Below are 26,225 nucleotides of genomic sequence, written 5' to 3'. Positions count from 1 at the left end.
ACTGTTAGTACAACTATTTCTAAAATTTAGAATTACCTTTCCTAATATCACATGATCTCACTTATTTGTGGAATCTAATGAACAAAAGAAATTGACCAACAAAATAAGACCTGAAGCAGGAAGGCATGGAACAGACTGACATACCTCGATGTGGTGTTGGGGGGACAAGAAGAGATAAACCAAAGAACTTATATACTTATGTGCATAGCCCATGGACACTGGCAATAAGGTGGTGAAGACCTGGGGATGTGAGTTGTGGCTTGGAGGAGGGAGGAATGGGGGGAGAAAATGGGAGATATCTGTAATACTATCAACAATAAAAAATATATTATAAAAATGAATTAATTAAAAGTTGTGCTTCTGCATATGATAAGCTATACATTTATTAAGCTAACTCAGGCATAAAGAATCAAAGAAATAATTCTCACAGCTTCAATCACAGCACGAATATGGAGAATGTCAGAAGGGAATGAAAAGACAGTTACACATATACAGCAAAAGGAATTGGGAACCAGTGGCTCTTAAATTTCTTGGAAATTAGTGCAGAAAAGGTGAGATCCTTGTAAAGACAGTGATTTTAGTGACTAGGTGAATGCTGAGGTTAAACCAGATCATGTCAAGTCTCTCGGAATTCTAAAATTCTACACTGTGCTAATTGGTTCCTCCTCTGATAAGATGGGAATCTGTACAGTATTCAAAGTTTATTTTATTTTTAACAATAGTTAAACTAAAAAAGTTTAATGTTTTGGAACTTTTGAACAGTTGTTCACAATTGTGAATATTAAAAATTGCCTTTAAACCATTACTTCTCCTTTTGCAACAGTGCCATGTAAAGCCTTTTAAATCCTGAATACATCTACTTAAATTATATCAGTATAATGTGGATATTAGCATACTTTATATTGCCAGCAAAATTAGTAGCTTGGAGTTTGCTCCTACTCCTACTACTTCATATGAATGTGTGCCCTAAGAACATGCCTTACATTCAAGGCCTCATTTCCAACTTCAAAGAGGGGAAGGGAACACTATCTTATATAATAAAAAGGTAATATGAAAATTGACCCTAACAGCAGAATGACCAGAATGACTGCTGGACCAGTTACTATGAGGTGCACTGACCCCCTCTTGGTCCCTTTCCCTGGCTGGCAGGCTCCGATCGCCTGATGGCCACCCGCTGTGGGGGTGGGGCTGGCAAATGGGCAGAAACAGCCGACCTCTCAGTCCCTTTCCCCAGCCATCAGGCACCGATTACCCAATGGCAAACGGGGAGCCAGGGGTGGGTGGTGGTGGAGGACGGGGCTGGCTGTGGGCAGCTGGGGAAGATGGCCCTGATTGCAGGCCAGGCCTAGGGATCATACCTGTGCATAAATCTCATGTGCCAGGCCTCTAGGTCTATATAATAAAAGGGTAATATGCAAATAGACCGAACAGCAGAACAACCAAAAACCAATCAAAGCATAATATGCTAATGTATGCTAAGGCTGCTCAACTGCTTGCTATGACGTGCACTAACAACCAGGGGGCAGACAGTCAACTGGTCGACCAGTAGCTATGACATGCACTGACCACCAGGGGGCAGATGCTCCAACTGGTAGTTTAGCTTGCTGCTGGGGTCCAGCCAATCCTAACTGAGCGAGATGGGCCGGACATGCCCTGGAGCCCTCCCATGGTCCCTCCCCAGCCCAATTGTGCATTGGTGGGGTCCCTCGGCCTGGCCTGTGCCCTCTCGCAATCTGGGACCCCTCAGGGGATGTTGGAGAGCTGGTTTTAGCCCGATACCGCAGGCCACTCCCTTTGGGAGGGCACCAGACACAGGACTCATGGCTGGTGAGCGCTGCTGCGGCAGCACAAACCTCTCCCAATCGGGACTGATTGGGTGCGAGCCCACAGCAGGCACAGTGGGGCCGGGATGAGTGGGAGCGGCAGGTAGGAGCTGCAGGCGGTGTTGGACTGCGGGTTTTGGCCTGATCCCTGCAGGCCACCCAGAGGGACCCACCCGTGCACGAATTCGTGCACTGGGCCTTTAGTTTCTTATAAAAATTAGAGTTCTGGTTTTAAACATATCAGTAGGAAAACAAATGGCTATGCTATTAAGTTTGAATCTCTAACTTAAATTGCTATACATGTTAACAAAAACAGGACTATTAACTAGAACATTTTGACTGAGAAGCAACACAAACATTATTAATTCCAAAACTAGGAAGCAAAAATCTAATTTTTATTAGCCAGAACCATAAATACATAGGAGAAAAGATGATTTACTATCAGCTTTAATTTATGATAAGCTAGGACTGTTCAAAACCCTTCAAGCAGCATGTACTCACTAAAAATCAGGCCCATACCCTTCTAAACACTAAACTGGCATCATTACTCATATCAGATGGGAACAAGGACCATGGTCTCATTTTTCCACATGGCAACAAACATTATTGGCAGTTAATTAAAATTAATTACTACAACTAAAACGATGATAAATTGCTTAGAGAATTCTTGCATATTGCTCAAGAGTAGTTAATCATCTTTATAGTTTAGAACATACATCCTTGAAGTTTAGAATGGTAGCACTGCAAGTCCTCCTACAGATTAAATTATAGTAATGAGATTCTCTGGGTAATTCAAATGTAACTGCCTTTTTGTAAGAAATAAGTCTTAGGATAAATTCTACACTAAAGCAAGTCACATTAAAGGGATGATGCTTCGATGCACCTGCCCAGCATCTCTGTTTTAACGGAGTAATTTAGAGTTTACCAAAACAGTGCCTCTTGATGCATATAGCATTAAGGTGGGAGAGTTGTTTGAATGTTAGGAGTACTGTCATTTAATATTAATATTAGAGGTTATTTTGCTTCCTCCATTATGACTACAGGTTTGCTGCCATGATTTTAATAGTAGTATGTGTCAATATACTCAGTAAAGATCTGCTTGTTTCTTGCCTGTTTTAAAAAAAATATCGGCCATAAAAAGGTACTATGGACTGATAAACTGAACAATGTGGATGATGTTAAAACTATTAGGCTGAGTGAGAAAAGCAAAATACAAAAAGTACGTGTTAATTTATAAGAAATTCCAGGACAGACAAAACTAACTTACCTGTGGCAACAGAAATAAGATCTGTGATTGCTTTTGGAAGGCAGGATGGGGGGACTGTGGGAGTGCTGACTGGGAAGAGGGTCATGGGAATTTTCTGGGGTGAGAAAAATGTTCTGTATTGATATTCATCAAACTCACCAAATGGTATATTAAAATCTGAGTATTTTACTTTATGTAAATTATACCTTAATAAAAGTGTTAAAAAGTATTACTGCTAAACACAATATTGTTGCTGAAGCATCAGAAGTTGAATGGCATTTTTCTTTTTTGCATTTCAAAACTTCTCTCTGCACACTATCACCTTGAGAGCAGCACATCCTAGAATGGGATCCATGACTAATAGTGTACAGAGGACACAGAATTTATATCAGGGTACTGAACCAAAACAGGTTTTTGTTACTGAAGAAAAAAGAAGACAAATTCTTTTATGGATCATACTAACTGTATCGGTTCTAAGAAGGGACCTAAAACATCTTATGTTTAAAAGTTACCTTAGGATAGAAAAGGTTTTCCCAGTCAGATTTGTTATTTAAAAATACTAGTTTCTAAAGCCATAAAAACCAATAAAAACTTGGTTCAAATGCTACTTAAAAGTGATCATGGCCGTATGGCCTTCATTCTTTTTTTTTTTTTTGGTTCTCCAAGGATGAGTCGATACTGGTGGAGTGAGTAGTATGGCAAGGAGACTAATTAACTTAAAACATGTAGGTGGGACGGAAACAAGATTTTACCTTATGCTGCTTGGTGCATAATCAAGTATATATATTATATCACATTTTAAAACCATTTTGAATGCCAGTAATTGGGCCTAGTATATGATTACCTCACCATTTCAAACCCAAGGGGCCACCTGTTCATCAGCTTTAAAGAGGTTACATGCAAAATCAAACTATCTCATGAGTTCCCAATCTCCTGTAGAAATAACCTGGTAACACTATCTGACAATTCTAGAAATAAAAAAGTAAAAAATAGTCTATTGGTCTGAGAAAATAGTAATATCCTGGAATGACAAGTATTCATGTGCACAATTAAAACTGCAATCAAAAGTCAGATAATTATATCTCCTATTTATTTATTTGTGTAATTCTAATTCAAACCCACCAAAAGTTTATGCTGTCTTAAATGCACATTTCATACAAAAACATTTAAAATATATAATTTTACTATTAATCATCATCTCCACCCAAGATTAGAGGAAAAAAGAAAAAAAAAAAAAAAAAAAAAAAGGAAGCAATTTCCCTAGCACAATGCCTGACCTATAGGAGGAAACTCAATAACTATTTGTTGAATAAATGAATGAATGCTTTCATTCCCCTCAAATTGCCATCTCCTACCTCACATATTGGCTTCTTACTGCATATTAAAAATTCAGTATGTTTGAAAAGAAAAAGCACAGGCACATCCTTAATTAGAAAAAAAAAAGGCAAAAAATAAAGCATTGCTCTGAAAACCTTAAGCCACATGTCATTATTGCTGCTACTGTTATTGTGACATAAAAATCACGTAAGCATAAATTGACACAATTGTAAAACAAGACAACCTATATTTTTGGCTATAAAATTTTTCCTTTTAAGAACTCAATAACATTAAAGGACATCGTTTGCTTCTCTAGGGTGAACAATAAAAACTTGGGTAATTAATAGGATGGTTAGCTATGTGATGGTTCATGTATACAATTTTCTAAATAACATTTTTGTTTGAAGGCTACCTTGCAATGTAGGTGCCAGGACAAGACATAGGTCAACAGGACAGGAAGGAATTTAGCTGTACTCTAGTCATTAGGATCCAGTACTGGAAGGCTCACTAGGGTGGAAAGCCCAGGCAGTAAGACTAAATGATAGAGAGGGATCAAAGACTCAATGATTTCAGGTAAAGAGGCTGAATCTAGGCAAGTGGCTTTTGTGTACACCGAATACCAATATAATGACTTGATATGCCTTCTGCCAGGGCTAAACCCGATAGTGGAGTGCAGAATTGAGCCTAGAGATGTGACAAAAACAGGAAAATATGTAGAACACATTTAAAAAGAAACTATTTAAATTAGCTATAAAACGTGTTTAATTGTACCAAATTGATTTGAAATTTATAATTTAAAATTTCTATAGCGTTATTATGAAGATTTCAATGAGTGGTGGGCTCTCTATAAACCTTGGCATTTGATTATGTCACTAAGTGATCTCAGTAAGTCATTTAGCCTGCCTGCTTCTCCATCTGTTAAGTGAGGTTAGTGATATTGAACTAAACTAACCTAACTCAGTATTTTCATCCGAATGATATGCAATATGTGAAAGAATTTTGAAAAATATGTGAAATTATATGTAAACTAGAGGCCCAGGGCATGTAATTCATGCACTCGGGGGATCCCTCAGCCCAGCCTGTGCCCTCTCGCAGTCTGGGAGCCCTTGAGGGATGTCCAACTGACGGCTTAGGCCCGCTCCCCATCAGTCAGACATCCTTAGCACTGCCAGGGAGGCGGGAGAGGCTCCTGCCAGCGCCGCTGCTCTCGCCAGCCATGAACCCTGCTTCTGGCTGATTGGCACTCCCCCTGTGGGGGTGCACTGACCACCAGGGGGCATCTCCTACATTGAGCGTCTGCCCCCTGGTAGTCAGTGCACATCATAGCGACCAGTTGTTCCGCCATTTGGTCAATTTGCATATTAGCCTTTTATTATAGAGTAGGTCCTCAGGTTATGTCGGAGATCCGTTCCTACAGCGCGATGTAATGCGATTTTCACTGTAAGTCAGAACCCACCTACATAAGCACCTACATTACACACATGAAGCACATACACAGCAGTAATGAAGTGAAACAGTAAAAAAAATTTAAAAGATAACAATTTCTGACCTTTACTTGTGGTAAATAAATAATAAAAAACATAAAGCACATATGTACATACGTCGAAATGACGGAACCTTTTTTTAAATAAATAAATGGGAAATGGCGACAAAACTACGTATGTCGAGTCTGACGTAACCAGAGGACTGTCTGAATAGGATTATTATAATTTAAAATTCCATATTCTCCCCCCTCCATATTCTTTTTACATTTAATTTAATTAGAAAATATTTCAGAATTAATGGCCAGTTATGGAAAAATCTTTAGGCCAAATGAATCTTTTGCACCAATAAGTAATTGAATTTATCCATTATTGGCTCTTCATTGCAATGTATCTACAGTGAACATTATTATGATTTCTGTTTTACAGTCATGGTAGAATCAGGCTTATTTCTTTTGGTTAAAACATTGGTGAAATATTCATAGTTGAGAACACTGATGGAGTTTTGTAAAACACATATTGACATCAAAGGAGTTTGTGAAGATATTTTATGTGTGATGAGAGTGAAATAAATGAAAGTAAGGATGAATATAAAAGTCTAGGGAAGGAAGAGCAAATATGTGATATTAACTGTCTCTACTCCTTGCATTCCTCATCCTCTCCCCAACTCAGTTCCCCACGCTCACACAGAAATCACAGCAGCCTTTTATGATGAGCCTGCATGGGGTTTCACAATCATCTCCAACCTAGAGCTCAGGAAGTCATCACAGCTTGAATAGAGTAGGCACACGAGATGAAACAGATTATTATTTTCACCCTAGGACATCAAAAGAGATTTGGCATGGGGAAGACTGAATTATTGCTTAAGATAGTATTACCGTAGTTCTCTAAATTTGCATCAATGAAATATATTTTGATCAGTATAACAGAATGTAGATAATTACTCATATTTAAAGGATAAATTGCTCAAGCTAAAATACCATGCAGCATTTTATAATAGATAGCATCAAACACACTTCTCATATATACCAACACACTGCCTGACACATGGCAGATAATCAGATCAATATCTGTCGAATAAAAAAATGACAGTTTGATTAAGCTACAACAGCTGCTTTGAATCAAATAACTTTGGACAAGGCACACTTAAAGCTAATGGCAATGGAATATTTTTATTTTGTAAATTATTGTAATTCTATTCCTCAGCACAGGGCCTGGCACAGAGTAACCACTGAGTAAATGGAACAGGATCATTTACCTATAAAGCAAGGGAAAGGATATTTTTGAAGTAAAATTCAGGATGTGCAGTAAACAAAAGATCCCATATTCTACCACACCCTAATCTGTGAGTCATTCTTTGAAATAAAGTGACATAGTATTTCTTACCAGGATTTAAAATTATCACTTTCATTCCCACTTGTCACCATTTTGATTTGTCTGTTAAGTACTGTGATCCCGAAGAAACAAGATTTCTAAGGCAAAATGAGAACAGGAACAGCTTTTAAGTAAAGAGATTATTTCAGTCATCAGCACAGTGCTAGGTATTGAGAGGAACATAAAAGGGGAAGAAACAGTCTCTGAGTTTAAGCTTAAATTCAGGCTAAGATGATAGGAACTTATATGGGAAACGAAGCTTAAAATTTTAAATATATTTAATCAAGGTTTAGACTGTCGTAAAAACATCTTTTGGAACTGGAAGAATGGCCTACTTAAAGCTTTGTGTACAGGGCCAAAAGAGAGAGAAAAAATTAAGTGGCAGGGTCAGGAGGGATCTGAGCAACTTAGAGTAACAGCGCACAGAAACCTTTAGTGAAGCAACCATTACGAAATCTGAAGGATGCCAAGAAGGAAAGGATGGTCAATACATGCCAGATGAAACAAAGAGGATGTGGCGAAAAAAAATGAGAAAAGGCCACAGAAGGACGTCAAAGGTAACTTTAAAGAGAGGATTCTCTGACTCTAGGGATACAGAAAGAAGTGAGAGGGTTCTTAGGGATCATCTGTTCTGATCCAATCCCTGCAATTGCTGGATAAGCAAGTTGGGCCCCACAGAGGTTAAATGACTCGCTCCAAGCCCAGCTGGAAAGCACAGAGCCAGGGCTTCTCAACAATATCACAGCACCCCTACCTCTATCCCACACTGCTGTATGCCAGGAGGGCAGAGGGGAGATTCTTTAAATGCCATGAATGCTTGAAATAATAGTCCAAATAACACACAACTAAAATTGTTTTGGTTTTATCAATTATAGGACACATATAGCAAGTAATTTAGCATTCACATTCATTTTATAGTTATTTTGTAACAAAATTATTAAAACGAAGTTGTTATTTGGAATTAAATTATTGAAATTCTAATTTAAGAATCAAGTTTTGTGTTTACCTAAAATATTTCCCACACAAAATATTAAAAAATTTCCACCAAACACAATATAGATTTTCTGTAATATGTCTCAACTCAGAAGCAAATCACCTTAATGGAAGGTATTGCTTGAATCCCAGCTTGGTATTAAATTTAATATTTGGGTCTTTCTTTTTCTTTTTTTAAAGAGTCAAACAACAAATGGTGATTAACAAACCAAATCGCACATAGTTACCTAATGACCCAAAGGATCCTTTAAATAGGAATAGTTTAATAATACTTGAAGAATAATAATGCAAACTAGCTTTAGTCATAAATCAAACAGGCATCCTTGATTCTAAGTAAATTTAATATTATAATTGATAAAGTAGGTAAATAATTGTCCAAAAAAAGGCTCAGAACTCGGGGAATTTTCAGGCTGGATTTACTATATTATTAAAGAGTCCTACTGGCAAAATATTAGTGCCTATTTATTTTAGACACTACAGAGGAGAGGTTAAGTTCTAGGCTGCTGAGAGTGTGTGCCCGGAGGACTGCATGGCGCTAAGTGAATTTCTGTGATTTAAGAGTCATAATAGGGAGCAAAAAAGAGAGATCTTAAATGGTGATGGAAGCTCTGCAAAGAAAAAAAAGTAATTGCTTAGTATGTTACTGAACCAGGTAATACCACAACTCTTTCACTAAATTTTTCAATTCAAAATCTTTTTCTCCTTACTAAGAACACATTCCTAATTTTGTAATGGAAATCAAGGAATAATGAGACTCAATTGTAAAGAATTTTTTTGAAGTAAATACTATCCATATGTTGCAGATCATTAAAGTAAAATCTAGGGGCTACAAAAATTATGGAATTATTTTAAATTGCTATAAGTAAGTTGCATTTGTTTGAAAAATCATAATACATTGATATTATAAATTGTATTCATAAAGTGAAGAAAGATTCAATTATCATTATCTAAGAATCGTAATCAACTAGTTTTTGTGTTAGTTCCAAGATAATTTAGGCCAAGAAAAGGTAGATCTTTTTCTATGTCAAAATCATAAGCCCAATGCTCATAATTATTGCATTTCTGGTTAGTTACATGGATATTGCTTGCAGGATTTCAAACTTTACTAAAAAATTTAATTACAGAAGACACTTTTTTTGCTTTTGAAAAAATAAGAGTTTAAAGAATGTGTCTTGGCTTGTGGTTTTTCTTACTGTTAATGATTTTGAAAATAACATTTGAAACACTCCATTTGCTGAAATGCACTCTTATTTATGCTTATTTCCTCCCAAATTATGTTTCTAATAAAGTTGCTTGAAGGGAAACAGTGTTATATTGTACTAAGCCTAGACTTAAAAATCATTTATTAAACAATAACACTGTCCAATTTCAGAAAAATTTCCAATCTACTACATAAGTAATGTGAAAACAACCCTAGAATGTTTATAGCAAAAATATACAGATATTCCAGGCTTTATGCCTAATTGCCCTGGTAACTCTAACCTCAAACCTTCAATAAACAAACAAACAAAGACAAAATATCCCTCTGGAGTCCTCTAGGTCTCATGGGAAATCAAGGGTTAGCTTTCCCTGTAAATCAGTGGAAAGATTCCAGGATAAAATATCCTGTATTTGCAGACACCCAAAGACTATAAAAAAATCTCTTAACATAAGTACAATTGCTTTTAATTGTAAACCTTTTTACATGTGAGAATTACAACAATACAGAATAAGAATACTATAAGGATTATACTTGGATAGCTAAGTGGCAATAACTATAAATCCATTATTTATGGGAGAAGGGCTAAGCAAATATCTTGCTTATTAAAAAAAAAAGAAAGGCTGAGAAGTAGAATGGTGGTTGCCAGGGGATGACACAGTTTGAGTTTTGTAAGATAAAAAAAAGTTCTGGAGAGTGTTGTACAACAAGGTGAATAAACTTAACAAAATACTTAGAAATAGTTAAGAAGGGTTAATATAATAAGAAACGGTTACGTTATGTGTGCTTCTTTTTTACCACAAATAAAAAAATTAAAACAAGACCAGAGAGTAAGGTATTCAGATTGACTAAGGATATCTTTTCTACATTCAATAAATTGTAAGTAGATATCTTTTTTAAAAAAAAAAGAATTGAGAAAGTAATATGAGATTTAGAGGGTCAACTTGTGAGAAAACGAAAGGTAAATCACCTATGAAAATAACATTTCAGGCTGGAAAGGCTCGGAATGTTTTGGTTGGGAAACCTGGGGAGCATACAATCAGTGGTTAAATGTCAAGTAGTTTGAATCTGAGTTTAGGAGGTGGGGGAGAAACTAGCATTCCCGTGATTATTGCCCAGGAAGCTAGCCAAAATGATGGTACAAAACCTTAAATACTTGCATGTATGTATTTAGCTTCTCTGTGTTTAAAGTGAGCCCTAGGTATTATTTATTTAATTGTATAAAAACGCATTTTTTCCCATGGTGTTACTTATGGCTGACAGTATTAAAACCTAAACAATTCCAGCTGAAAAAATGATATGGAAAAAAGGCTGTAAGTCTAAGTCCCTGACAAAGAATGGCTAGCAGACCACTTGTATCACAAACAGCAATTTCTGAACCCCACTCTGGATTAACCAAATCGGAATCTCTGGTGATGGGATCCAGAGCCTACGTTTGCAGTGCACGATGTACACTAGTACTTGAGAATGACTGCACTACATTTCAAAGGGAGAAACTGCTGTCATTTTAGTGGAAGGTTAGAACTCATTCGAGAAAAATATGGAGTTTAATGCTTAAGGACGTTCTTGATGACATCATCTTAGCCATGAGGCTTTGAGTTCCTCAGGGGCGCATTGAAGATTCTCTGCTGTTTTAAAGGAGGGCCTGGTGGAGTAAAGCAATCTCTTTGAAGTATCAGAAGAGACACATTCTGAGGTGAATCAAATGGTAGTTTGTGCTGCAAGAGCCAGCTGTTGGGCTAAGATTGAAATTTTTAGAGCTACAATGAGAACTTTACAGCTCTAAAGCAGGGAGGACAAATAGCAAATATTTGGCACGAAGGCTGTTTCTCTCTCTTTCCTTCTGGATGCAGATTTCAAATTCTCAATATAGCATGTTAAGGCAGTCAATCAATTATAGTAACAATCAATTGTAGTAACTTCTCCATGGGCAGGGAAGGGTTGGGATAGGACTGGGTTCTTTTTATAATTTACACACACACACACACACACACACACACACTCACACATATTTGTGCACAGTAAAATTTACTTAGTGAAATATTTAGAAATGTGTAATACAGGTGTAGTTTATAGACTTAGGTGTAATATATTTCAACGTAGGTCTCTCTCTAAAAGATATTATTTGTCCACTAGAAATTTGGAAATGTTACAGTACCAGAAGAAAGCACAGCTGACTGGAAGAAGTGACAAGAAAAAGTGGACCCTCCAAGTGAGAACTGAATTTCATATTGGTTCATACTAGATCCCTGAATTTACATATCATTGCTACAACTATCTGTTTATCCTTAACAGAGCCCGAAACTCTCCAGGAGAGAATCACACATGTTATTTGCAGCAATAATCAACTCACTTGGAAACCTATTTTCTAATACAGAAAATTTAATATGAAATTAGCAAACTATGTTGGTTTTTTCCATCTTAAGTTAAATTAGTAGTGCAAGAAAAAAATAAAGAATGAAAATATTTTATTGCTTCAACCTTTAACTAGAACTTAATCTGGATTTTTATAAAGATAAACTTTACTTGCTAATATCCAATCACTTGGTTTTCCAATTTACTGTATTATCTCTCATGTCTTTCCAAATAAACCTTTAGCAGCTACTTTTGAGTAGCAATATAAATATATTCCTCTTTATAATTGTTTCTAAAAGATGATTAAAAGTGAAAAATTTCTCATAAAAATTAGAAAAGCTAATTTCATAAAACCTATCTTAACTAATTCACTTAATTAGTTAAGCTCATGAAAATTTAAAGACTGTTTCTTATATTATTTTTCAATAACAAGGGGTGGAAAGAAAAAAGTCTTTCTTAACGTTTTCAGAATAATACTAGAAAAATTGAATTCACATTTCTTTATTCAACTTGGTAAATTAACAGAGACCCTGAATACAAGCGTTCCAAGTATTATTCCCCAGAATCCTGTTTCTCAGAGTCGATAAGAATCTTCAAGGTAATAACAATCTATTTCTTTTCTGATTTATTAATTCCCTCTAGCATCCTACATTAAGTGCATGTCCAGTCTCTGACTTAAATAATTCTGGCAACATGAAGGTAACACTGCTTCTTAAAGTTTGCTCTCCTATTGAGTTGAAATCTATAAATCTGCCATAAATCTCTATTCTGTCTGAAGCCTTACTCAAATTATAATTCTAAGACTTAGATTTTTTAAATCTAAAATTAAGTTGTAGCAATAATACAAATAGAATAGAGAATTAAAAGAAAGTTACACTACCTGTAATGATCTTTTTGAGTTGGTCAGTATCTCTGTTATGTCAGGGGTTAATCTTTTTCACAATTAGAAATTCATTAATTGTTTTGGAGCACTAATCATTGAAGGGGTAGTAGTTACAAAAAGAAGTTAATGAACTTACAGAACTGCCAAAACTCTAGAAATGAATTAATTTAGTATTTCTGTTAGGATGTGATCCACTAGAACCGTGGTCGGCAAACTGCGGCTCGCGAGCCACATGCGGCTCTTTGGCCCGTTGAGTGTGGCTCTTCCACAAAATACCACGGCCTGGGCGAGTCTATTTTGAAGAAGTGGTGTTAGAAGAAGTTTAAGTTTGAAAAATTTGGCTCTCAAAAGAAATCTCAATCATTGTACTGTTGATATTTGGCTCTGTTGACTAATGAGTTTGCCGACCACTGCACTAGAATGACAGCTATTAAGAGGTTATTTGTAGTCATATCTATTAATTGATTAGATTTACATACAAAACATGGTTTTATTAATTTTGATCAACACAATTGTAAAATGTCTACAGGTTGGGGAAACATAGTTATTTTTAAATATATTAGTTACATTTTAAAATAATATGCTCAATGAGTATTCAGGTAGAATATTTCTAAATTTAAGTCAATGGGTTCAACTGTTAATTTTTAAAAAGTCCCATAAACACACTGCAGTATATATATAGTTCCTCTATCCTGCATGTATAGATAGGACACAGGAAGATGCTGAAAATATATGCTTTTTAAAAGAAATTAGTATATTTACCACATATATTTTAAGAGATAATCATTTTAAGCTTTAGCCTTTATTTTCTGTTTATTTAGCCTATTTAAGTAATTATGAACCATCTGAGCAACATGACATCACAAAATGTAAGTTCTCTTTAAGTCCTAATATTTAATATTCACTAAAATTTGTATTAATAATTCTTGAGTATAGAAATTATTCAATTTCCTTTACTAAGATTTATACTCCAGAGTTATTTAATAAATTAAAAATAAACTTGTCTCCATATATTTGAAAGCTAAGCTTTTCATATATAGATGCATAATTATTCATTCCTATCAGAATTATCTCAAGACAGCTGTCAAAAAATCAGAGGGAACAAAGAAAAGTCATTAAATATTGTGAAAGGATAAAAAGAAAAGAAATTTAACCTAAACTCTAGTCAATTTATAAAAAATGTTTGTTTTAAAATTTATACACTTTTCAAGGCAGAATGAGTAGCACTGAATCTTCTTTCTAAGATGCTACAGTTGTTTTGACCATGTTCCTCCTTCACTATCTTTTGTAGCTAAGATAAAATCACATCAGCCTACAGCAGTGGTTCTTAAACGTGGTCCCCACATCAGCTGCATTGGTTCACCTGGGAATGTCACAAATGCAAAATTTTGGTCCTCCCCTGCACCCCTCCCCCTCCCTTGCTGGCCTAGGGAACAAAATTCTGGAGATGGGGGCCACCAATCTATGGTTTAACAAACCCTAAAGGTGATTCTTAATCACACTAAAGTTTGGAAACCACTGGCCTAGAGTAACGGAAAAAAATGTCTACTTATAAATAGGGCAGTCATTTCAGTTTATCCTGTTGGGAGTTAAAGAAGAGGAAACATAGTAATTAAATATGAAAATGAACAATGTAGGAAGAGTAAGATGCCAGGAAAAAGTGGCAATAAGTAAATAAAACTCTCACTAATATTGGTAAGATTTATTTACAACTGATTTAACATGACCATTTGTTTTTGGTTAATGAAAATAAAACTGCAGATCTACAAAGAGTAATTTGTCTTCTCTCTGCCCTTAAGGGTAAAATTGAGATGATCCATCTACATGCTCATTTGATGCCTTTAAAAATTATTGACATTTATTTCAAATAGTTGGTTGAAATGAGAGGTTCAATATGTAAACTATACTAAAGATCAAATAAATTGTATTTATTAGCACCATCCTTTAACCAACTAGAGGAACACTCATATAAGCGAGTAACTGTCTCTTGTTGAACTAGACCCATATATAGGAAACAGTCTGGAAAAGATAATTCCCAGTAATCTGAGGCAGATTTATTTATAGTGGTGGTTGGGGGTAGCCTGTGCTTTATTTGTTAGCGGACTAAATGTCAGATTAAGTCTTAAAGGCAGTGTGGCCTGAATGAGCACAATCTTTGGCTTGTGGTCAGTTTGTGTTCAAATATACTTCTGAAATATCGAACCAGTTTCAAAACCTCTGGGAAAATATATTAAAATGGAGATGATACACGGGTTGTTATGAGACTTAGAAATAGTAGATATAAGGGGCCCAGGAATACCCAATATATGGTGACTATTCAATAAGTAATAGTTATTAGTATTAATACATTTTGATTTTTCCTTTTGTTACCACCTTCTCTTTAAAAATGGCCATGGTGTGATTTTCCTAAAGGCCAATTCATTTCTGAAATCATGCTAGACAAAATATTTTCTGAAGATCCACTGAGTACTGAAGAGTTGGAGTAACTGACCTTTCAGTCCAAGTGGAATGTTATATAGAAATTTGGTAAGAGTGTTGAAATTAATTGAGTGAAGTATTAACTCTTCTCAGAGTCTATAGATCTAGTTCATAGGGCAATTTCTAAATTTTCAAAGAGCAGGTTTAGTTTTTATTGTTTTAATTGTTATCTGAACAAATAAATAGGATGGAGTAGGGCCATGGTCATAGTGGAGGAATTTGTCTTTTTACCCACTTCCAACAGGTTCAGCGTATGGAGCGAGGAAAAGGAGGGAAGAAATGAACAAAATTACATATGTGTATATACACTTCAAAACACACTTTGGTTACTCTTAAACACTGTCTTTGATAAACAAATAGGTACCAGAAAGAGATGTCTAAGGAGAAAGGTGTCACTCTTTTTTAATCCTCCCTATAGACGGTGGTGGTGGCACTGCAAACTGGAGGACTAGGGTGCCTAAATAAATGCCTCTAAGACAGAAGCCTTGTGTGCTTCCTCTCTTCCCCTCCAATCATCAACCTTTACAGTTTCTCAAGAATAAAAGCAAATAGACAAACCCATTATAATGTTTTATCTTTGCACATCCTACTTCTTATAGGTCCTCTTAAGACAGAACCATAGTGTTCACAGCAGCTCAGTGTCCGTCCTTATTTTCTTTGTTAAATGTCATTATTTGTAATGTTCAATAGGACCAAGGAAAAAAGAGGTCAAAAGCAGTATTTGAATCTCAGGGACCACAGCAAAGATAGTTGCAGTGTGTTATTTAGCAATGTAATATATAGCTATTTCAGAAGCGATGACATTTCAAGAAGTGATGTTATTTTTAAAGTTCTCTTGTCATGCTGAATATGGGAAATGATTATAGAATGTGTAGAAACAAGTGATGATTCCAAAGAATGAGACTTCATATAGGTAATAAAAATACTTCTCTAAAAAAGCAAAGCATAGGATAGCTGTGTAGTTAGTATACAACAATTTGGCCTTAAAAAGAAATAGCAAAGTTTTATTTTTTTTGGTTTAACAGATATGTGTGTGTGTGTGTGTGTGTGTGTGTGTGTGGCTAAACAGATCTATATATATAAAAGCCTAAGTGACTGTCTGACCGTTCAACTGGTAGCTATGATGCTCAATGACTACCAGGGGGCAGATGCTCAATGCAGGAGCTGCGGTGACTTGGCAGCTGTGGTTCTCGGGTGACGCACCCGGAACCAGAGAGGAGGGAACCTGATTCTGGGGTGCGTCACCCAAGAACTGCCTCTCACAATCCGGGACCCCTCGGGGGATGTCAGAGAGCCGTTTTTGGCCCAATCCCCGCAGGCCAGGCCGAGGGACCCCACCAGTGCACAAATCCATACACCAGGCCTCTACTAGTATTATAAAAGTTTAGAGTAGGAGGGAACCTTAGCTTTTAACACAGTCTTGTTCATTTTTCATATAAGGAAGCCATTCAACAAAAGTTACATCATTTGCTCTGGGCCAGGCCATCCATTGACAGGATTAGGTATTATTATTCTTTCTCAAATGCTCTTTTAAAGGTTAAATAGAGATTTAGTTTTGAGAATGACTTATTTATTTCTGTTTCTGTTAGATTGATTTCTTTTGTTAGAGGCAAGCAAAATCACCAGCAGATACCATTCTCTTCTCTTTCTTATTTTATATCAGCCACCTCTAGGCAACAACCTCATCAAATCCACAACAAAAAACAAAGAATATCCTGAAGAAGAGTATTATCCAACAGAACCACTTTCTCTAAGAAAAAAAAAAATTAAGTATTTCATTATAGAGGAGTCTCAGATAAAATAAATTCTGACTTTAATCAGATCAAATACAATAATCAGATTTATACCATTATTTTGATAAAGGCAAAACCAATAAAAGTGACCCCTCCCCAATCTTACACTTTGAGCAACTCTAACTTTTATACACTATGCACACTTTTCTTAGGGATTACTTTCTCTCCTCTTCCCCCCGCCTTATTTTTACCCCTACTATTTCCTGGGAACAATGAAAACTATGAATGGAATAACACAGAAACCAAGTATAATAGGGTAAATGAGAGGACAGACAACTCCTATTCAATCTTAGAAAAAAGTCAACAACATTCAAGAAGAAACTATACATTCCATTTAAGTGAGTATTTTTTTCATATTCACATCACAAACTAACTTCACTGTGGAAGTACTAATTCATTATGAATATGTTTTTATTTACTGGTAGATGCCACTGGCCTCAATCAGAATAAGAAATTACTCAAAAGAGGTATTCAAAAGAAAGTAAAAATTTTAAGACATAAATTACCACAAAGCACCAACATGGGAAACTCCTTGATTAGTGTGGGAAATTCTTAATATTTTTTAGCCTAAATTTAAGCAAAACTCAGTTTGAAGATGAATTCACCTTCCTTTTGACCCCTCTCTTCAAATAAGGAACAAGACGTATAAACCATTTTAAACTTAAACAAGGAAATACCCAGATATCATTACCAATGTTATAGATTCTGCAAAGGATAGTTATTTGTCATTAAAATAAAAAAAGCAAACTCTTTTATGTTTTAAAAATATATATTTAAGAGAATCCTGTTTTCTAACAACACCTCTCTCATTTTACAAACAAAATCATGACACCAATTATGGAGATATGATTCTAAAGTTTAAACCAATGCTCACATTTTTTTCAAACCTTTTTAACATATTTGTAAAATTTACAGAAACCAACCCATTAAAAAACTTCTTTCTCAACCCACATATTCTTTAAGATAAGCCTAGTAGCATTGGACCTTTTACCCTGGTTGCTATAATTTATGATTAGATAGAATCCTTCAGGATTCAAGTATAAAACCTTTACTTTTTCAGATAACAATTTTTCTTGGTGGTCCTTAGAAAAGTGACTTTAAATGCCCCCTTGATGTGAATAGAAAGAAAATTGTTATTTTTCAGGGGATTATATTTTCAGGAATAGTAATTATGCTAACATCATTTTTAAACAATTGTATTTGCTATTTTATATTTCTCCAGCAGAGAATGGAGATGGTTTAGTTGTACTTGCAACATCATAGCTCCAAAGTTTTTACTCTTTTTCCAAATCATCATGGTATCTTCTGGTCCCAAGGATATCTATCTGACTGGCTCTGGGTCCTTCATGAGGAATCAATGCTTTAAACCAGTGGTCGGCAAACCAGGGCTCGTGAGCCACATGCGGCTCTTTGGCCCCTTGAGTGTGGCTCTTCCACAAAATACCACGTGCAGGCGCGCACGTACAGTGCGATTGAAACTTCGTGGCCCATGCGCAGAAGTCGGTGTTCGGCTCTCAAAAGAAATTTCAATCGTTGTACTGTTGATATTTGGCTCTGTTGACTAATGAGTTTGCTGACCACTGCTTTAAACAATTAGGACTAGTTTTATCCCTTTGTTTAGTCTTGAATTTGACTAAGTTGCTAAATGAATTATTCATAATAACTTTATGTCTTTCTCACCAAAAACATTAAAGCTCATGTTAATAAAATCAAAAGATTTCAATAGAGTATAACATAATTTTTTGCTATAGTTCTAGTACTCATTTGCTCTTATAACTCACTGTCTTTTTTTCTAAAGAATAAGATAATAGTAACAGAACGAACCACTAAAATTGGACTAAAAGTGATAATTTGTTAAAACTTTTGATATGGGTGTTTTTCATTAGAGAACCCAGTTAACCTAAAATAATATGTGGTTAAATAATTTAATGTTCTGCTGGTCCTAATCTGTATTACTTTAGGAAAAAGATCAATAATTTTTTGGGAAGAAAGAGGGAAAATAGGAAGGCAAGATGGCTAGGCATAGGGAAGGGAAACTGAATATTTATACATTTTAAAATTAATATATACACATAGTATTTGCATTTTAAGTAAATACCAATGGGATTCACTCAAAATTTTCTTCAAGTTCTCTTTGTGTAATAATATGGTTCAAATTAAATGCTATGTTAGCTAGATCAAGTATCAGTATAAAAATAAAAGTAAAGAATCCACTTATAATGACAGATCTAAAATGGATACTACTGGGTATAAGATAGTGTATGCGATACGTTTTAATTTGCATGTTCAAAAAGGATGTATGTATGAATTCATATGCTTGTATATGCAGAGTAACTCTAGAAACATATACAAGAAATTGGTAACATTGGTTGCTACTTTTCATTTTCTACCCATCTGTAGATTCTAAATATTATGTTTTCCGTATTAAAAAATATTGATTAAAAACCCACTACTGAAATAAATTTAAATTACTTAAAAAGTCATGTCAAATTAAGAAAAAAGACTTTTTTTTCACATTATACAAAAAATACACAAACACATATTGTTTTTCTAAGACCCACCAACATAAATTTGGGTAAATTTACTTTATAACAGAGTAACTGTAATCTAAAAACTCAGTTTTCACATGACATTAAATTGGGAAAACACATTTTCCCTGTACCTCACTGCTACAACATTGTGGACTATGGATTGTCTTAACAGCATGCTAACATACTTATTCTCCTTCTCTGATGGGCTAGTCATTAGCCATTATTTTCTCTATGAAATTTGAAAAATCTTTAAGGAAACTTCAGAAAGATTTTAAGAATCTTATTTGGCAGTGATAAATATTTATACCTATTCTGTTAGCATAGAATAAATTTTTAACTTCTCTTTGTGGTTTATTTTAGACTTTATCCCGCCAAAGATGTGTGGTGTTTTGGTAAAGACAAACTTCACACTATGTGGTGACTAAGCGAAGTCCTTACCTAAAGCTTGGAATCAGATTTTTATAAATAGTTCTAATGAAAAACATTTTGAAATAAGCAGGAAAAGAAATCTTATACTTATGAAAAAATTATTTTCAGGACACCACTTAAAAATTCAAATTAAGTCCTATTCACTTAAATATTAAATAAACCATAAAACAAAATCTAAATGAATGATAATACATTTTTCAATGGTAGCTGCTTATTCAAAATGAGTGTCTGAGGGCATATTCCAATTTTATCCTCTTCAAATTGTGCAGCTCAGATAAATGTTTATTTTACTGAAAATATTTGCAAAATTACAATATAAATACATGATATTAAGATAGGATGACTATTTATAATGTATTCTTATCCATAGATATAAAATGAATGCAGTAAATATAGTATACTCTCGATGAATTGTTAGTACACAGTGTTTCTTAGTAAAGTACATACAACCTATTATTAAGCAACAATTATCTAGTTTTTAAATGTACATCTCAGGAAAATTTTAGGATGAAAGGATACAATAAGTCCCCCAATACTATTTGTGTTTGGTGAAAGTTAGTTCTTCTGCAAATTTTGAAATAATATATTTATCTCAGCAATTGTCCTTAGGCACTTTGCATTTCCTCAATTTGAAATTTTATTTCTTTAGTCTGGCTATTTTCTTAATGACACCAGATCAGCCAGCCATACTTTTAATTCTAATACAGACATATACTGTCTTTTCATTAGTCATTTAAACACATATCAACAATGAAACAGAATCATTCAAAAAAATTTGTCAGCACGAATTCCAAAAATTAAGTTTTAGGGTATTATGGGGAGTCTCAACTAGATATAGTCTCAACTGTAATATTAATCTGGGCTAGAAATAGTTTTGTTTTTTAATTGATTCTAGTCCTTAAAAATACAAATATGAACTCTACTTTAAAATTCTTTGTTAAATGTATTGGGCTTTGTTTCAAAAGCATCTTCTATCCTCCTTCTCCATTATATCAATTTAATGGAAACTTGTAAGTACAGCAGTTCCAACACAAACATATGCATGCAAGAGATCACCCTATAGATTCTAACTACATAGTAATTGAAACACATCCCACCTGTCAAGTGGCATAAATGTACATCTTTTATATACAAAAGGTAAAGTGCATTATTAAATTAGTGAACTGACAGATTGTCTGCCTGGATCATATAGCTTTCAAATAGACAAATGTGAAATTCTCCCATTAGAACCAATTATTTCAAAAGGTTCCAACTAGCTTTTCCACCCTGTCATTTCTTTTTTGGCCATGCTCTTTAGTGCAAATAAGCTTGTGTTTGACTCAAGTTTAAGGGACATGGCAATTTGGGGCTTTAACAAGAAAAATTATAAAATGTGGCAGAACATTAATACTTTTATAATACATTGCATCTTTTGCATATAAGCAACAGATTAGTGCAGCTTTCAATTGCTAGGAGCACACTGCCAACGATTATGAGGAACCCGTTTCCAAATTTCATACTATTAGCTTATATTATTACAGTTTGAGTCTGTACCACATTATGCTTGGGTTATTATGTGCAAACATCACCAGTGTTTTACAATTGTACAGTGAACTAATAATTTTGGTTACTAACTTTAATGCTCGTTTTTTGACTTCTAACATCCTCTTGCCTTAAGAGTTTAATGTCTTCAAGGCAGGGATCCTGTTATTTTGAAGAATACCATGTACACTTGCAAGTCCATTTTTGTCACAAATGACAATAAATAAAATGTATATTGCACAGATAAGAATAGTAGCTTATTTTACAAGATACATGGCAATACATGTCCTAATACCAGAGTTTTGAACTGGATCTTATTTGATTATGGCTAATGATTGACTGGGAATTTTAAGTATCAAAAAAATAGCATAATTTCATTTTTCAGTGAATACATTAACTATGAAAAAATGAAACAAAAGGACTGGCAGAAGGCTAATGATTCTAAAGCATATTCAGTTGCCAGTAATAGATGATATATAGACATCTATCTAATCTGTAGCTTTGAGATGGTAAAAACTTTGAAGTATACATACAATTAGAAAATTTGGCTGCTTAATTAATTATTTACTTAAATATTAGTGCAAAATTAAATGAATAATATTTATATACAATAAATTAAAGATATTTATCTTTAAATCTGACAGTATTATGTGTGTATGTATATATACATATATATAACACATATATACATACACACATATGTATATATATATGTATGTATATATACATATACATATCTATATATATATATATATAGACACACTCAAATCTTATCAGACTAAAAACCAAAAAAGAAATCATTTAGACTTAACGGATATAAATATTTTAGAAGGGAAGGTTTTAAGAGAGAGTATACAGTCACAACAATAGTGATAGGAACACTCAAATACTGGAATATTCACAGCTCCAGCTTGCCAAAATCTGACAGGTTGATTATTATTAATAGGCACTATGATGGGCAGCAATAACAATCAGTAGTACAATAATTCAAGTGCATACCACTCCTTCACATACCCAAAATGACTTTTATCAAGCCTACAATAGTTACTTTACAGTTAGGACTGTTTAAAGATCCTTGATACTTTTAGAGTCTAAATACCCACCATGTGCTATTAACTCTAGTACTAACATTATCATCTAACCTTCAGTTGTTCTGCAGTGATCCAGATGGTCCACAATTATACTGAACTAATGACATTCCTTCAGACTACTTGAGGAAATGTGAAATACAGTCTGCAAACCAACACCAGCATATATATGCCTGGGTTACTGAATGTTTGTTTTTAAGTCACATAAACCAGTGAAATTAATGTTCTCAATTCATACCATAAAGCTTCCTTAGTGATCTTCCTTAAATGTATTTGGGGACAAATCTCTGAAGGAAAACAATTTGTTAAAATAACCTTGAGTTACTTATAGCATATAAAAGAAGAGCTATATTCTGATCTCAATCCATGCAGCCAGCTCTCATCAATGAGAGCTATATTTGGGGGTTGAAATCAGTGTCTGGCCTTTAAACATGAGATTATGGACTTACTGTGTGGGAGGGGAATACAGCTGAGATAAAAGACAATCATTTCATTCAGAATAAAATGCAGCTCAACAGATAAAAATCAGTCAGTTAATACAGGGTGGGTTGGTACACATATACACTATAACCACTTGTTTAAAAAATTGCGTAGGTGTTGAAAAATTGCTGTGGCACTTACTGGAAAGTAATTTTTAATATATGTAAATGGGTGAGTCTTGTGTAAAGTAAACCTTTTTAAGTATTATAAAGAGCACCTTGGAAAATGCCTGAATTTTCCTTTCAAATATATTTCTAACCAATCTTCAAATAATATTTTTCCCAGGCTGAAAATTTACATTCTAAATGTTTTTTAGAAAAATCCTTTTTCCCCCTTGGAATTAAAACACCTGTAAAAATCAGGTTTACACTGAAAGTGTTGACAGTTTTAAGGGTAGCAATTGCAAAAGTGCTACCAAAATATATTGTTACAGATGTATTTTTGTATCCGCTAACTGGTGCACCAACCCCTCTGAAATAGTGTTAAAGAAGAAGCATAAAATATAACACCTTGAGTCCATGATATATTTTGGGGAAAAATCTCTCACCACCTTCAAATTAGCATGAAAAGCTAAAACAACAAAATATCCATGGCAAATCCATATGATGACGATTTCCCCTCAATAATGACATAAAAGTAATTCCTGAAACTTTGGAAAGTCAATAAAAAATCTCTGATACAATAAACAGGAGTGAAGATGGGATTGTAACTAACTTAGAATAACCAATTAAAACTCTCCCATGGATTTGATATGGCAACTATAAACTGTGAAGTTACCACACATTTTAAATTATGGAATACTATAGTAACTCTAAGATTTTATGCTTTAATGGTACTATTTAATATTCAGTTATCGAATGGACAATTAATATATTTCTACTTGTACTTTTATAAATAAATATATTTATATTATCCTTGAGGTCAATTTCTGTTCTGTGATAACTGTCCTATAGTAAGCTTAGCAGCTTTTAACGAAGAAGGAACGGGATACTTTTTTTTTGGGGAACTTGTTAAACAGTAATTCACACTTCCATATTAAATATATGTATCTTTTTTCAGGATTATGTCATAGTGCAATGTAAATCTTAGTTATGGTATTTAGAAGATCAGAATGTCACATTTTTGTGTGTGCTGATTTGCATAATTCAATAGTCTGGAGCAGATGAAGCAGCTAAACTATTTAGCTCTGGGAAGGTGGGAATTCCCGTAAGAATTATAGTGTTCTATGTATAACATAACATGAGAATCGGACTCCTTGAAGTATAAACTATAGAGGTATTCCTAATAACAAAAGGGCCGAAAAAGAGGAAAAACTTCTTCAAATGATTACGGATCAGTACTTTTAGCCAATTTTATGGTTTTAAATTTTGCCTGATGGAGTTCAATTTCACGCTAGTCGAGGCATTCTTGTTCTTCACCACTGGCCCTTCTGCCATCCATTTTCTTTTCTTTATGGCTGTTGCATATTTTCCTCATCTCTTCTTCATACTTGATAAAATTCTCCCCAAACCTTGTCCAAGCTTTGAACGGAACGGTAATAGTATTACGGTAAGGTGGCCTCACCTCACTTACCTTCAGGAAAATTCCATATTTATTAGAGCCCACATCAAAGTAGAACCTTTTATTGTCCACTCGGAAAGAAGTCCCCTCTGGGAGTTCGAGCGGGTCCTCGTCGTCTCCCCCTCTTCGTTCTTCTATGTCCCCTTCGCCGTAGTCCTCAATGAGCTGGACCAAGGCATCGCGAAACTCAATCATCCCTTGCGCTGGGAGGACGATCGTCTGCTCTTGGCCCAAACTGTGGCCAAAATAACCGATCATGCCAGCCCCCCGCATCATGGTTTGTCTGATCCGCAAGAAGCGACCACGCTGGTTCTCCTTGAGGTCGAGGTAATATTTCCTATTGTCCCTCTCGATGTAGTCCGTCTTGAGGACACTGTGGGGGTGCTCCTCGGACCCCACGGACACTGGCGGGGAGGGTGCCAGGTGCTTCTGCCTCCTCCTGGAGCCCTGCTCTTTGCCGAGGCCATGCTCCTGCCGGTGGCCTTTCAGGCCCAGGTGGGCGTAGTGCTCGATGAAGTCCCCCAGACAGTCCTTGAGCTCCGCGGCCACCGACAGGGAGAGGGTCAGCTTGCTCTTGCGGATGTTGTCCTGCCGGCCTCTCCCTATCCAGACTTCGGCTATCTTCAGGAACCGGCCCCGGGAGCTTTGCTTCACGTCCAGGTAGAACCTCTTTTTCTGGATGTCCACTCTTTTGGAGGCCAGCTCCTGGATTTCGGCCGTGCCCCCGGGCTGGTGAGAGGAGGCTAAGGCCGCGTAGTGCGGGTAGTGGGCGTGCTGGGCCTGGGGGTAGAGTCTACTCTTGCTTAGGCCAGAGCCCCCTACATGCTTGCCTCCGCGGCCGCGGCCGCCGCCGCCGCCGCCGCCTCCCCTTCGCCTGGCTCTTTCCATCTTCAGCTGCAAGTGACAAACAGACAGACACACGGGGCGGGGTGGGGGAAGGGTGTTGAGAACAATCGCAGACGCCCCTCGGCCGGGGCTGCCCCCGCCTCCGCCCGGGACCCCCACACCGGGCTCGGCTCCCAGGGCGCTGGCCGCCCCAGCGCCCAACCGGGTGGTCGGCGGCGGCGGCCCGGCGGCATCCCCGGTTCTGCACCGCGCGCGCAGCATCCCTCCGCCGCCCCTGGCCTCCCGCTCCCGCTCGCGGCCGGGCGCTGGGCTCGGGCTCGGCAGCCCCGGGGTCCCCCAGCCAGCAGACACTCACATCAGCACTGCCATCACCGCCGTCGCCGATGCCCTTCACGACCGCCGCCGCCGCCGCCAGCTCTCGGCCCCTCTGCAGCAGCCGCCGCAGCCGCCGCCGCCCCCCGCCTGCTATCCCGCCGCCGCCGCCGCCGCCGATCGCACCGCCCCCCGCCGGAGCAGCGGGGCAGGGGCATCGCCTGCGGCGCCCACCGCCGCCGCCCCTCCTGCGGCCGCTGCGGGGGCCGCCGCCTCTCTTCGGGCACCGGCCCGACACGGACCGGGGAGGGGGGTGGGAGGCGGGGAGGGTGGCGGCGGGGGGCGGGCAGTGGACCCCGCCTCCTCCAGCACAGCTCGCTGATGGGAAGAGGGGACCTCGCGTCCTCCCTTGGGGCGCGCCCTGACTGAAGCCCAGCGAGTGAGGGCGAGGTGACGGGACAGGTGTGAAGATGGTAATAAGGGCTGGGGTGTCCAGAGTGTCCTGACTAGTCCAGGT

The 26,225-nt window shown here is 36.6% G+C and overlaps 1 protein-coding gene across 2 annotated transcripts in view; it reads right to left on the bottom strand.

Annotated features, from left to right (window-relative positions):
* The window catches only part of PURG (purine rich element binding protein G), a 31,733-nt gene extending 5,929 nt beyond the window's left edge, over window positions 1-25,804 (bottom strand). The window contains exons 1-2 of one of the 2 annotated variants that reach the window (XM_054720063.1): window positions 25,752-25,804; window positions 24,563-25,444 (exon numbers count right to left, since the gene is read on the bottom strand). In XM_054720063.1, coding sequence (XP_054576038.1) covers window positions 24,563-25,438 — 876 coding nt within the window. In that variant the 5' untranslated portion in view covers window positions 25,439-25,444; window positions 25,752-25,804. Of the gene's footprint in view, window positions 1-23,444; window positions 25,445-25,751 lie in introns of those variants that run through there. The other variant, XM_054720062.1, reaches the window with a different exon arrangement.
* Between the last annotated feature and the right edge of the window lie 421 nt (window positions 25,805-26,225).

The sequence above is a fragment of the Eptesicus fuscus genome, chromosome 8 (assembly GCF_027574615.1).
Source record: "Eptesicus fuscus isolate TK198812 chromosome 8, DD_ASM_mEF_20220401, whole genome shotgun sequence".
NCBI lineage: Eukaryota > Metazoa > Chordata > Mammalia > Chiroptera > Vespertilionidae > Eptesicus > Eptesicus fuscus.
The sequence above is the reverse complement of the archived record's forward strand: the minus strand, read 5'-3'. Positions and strand labels throughout refer to the sequence as shown.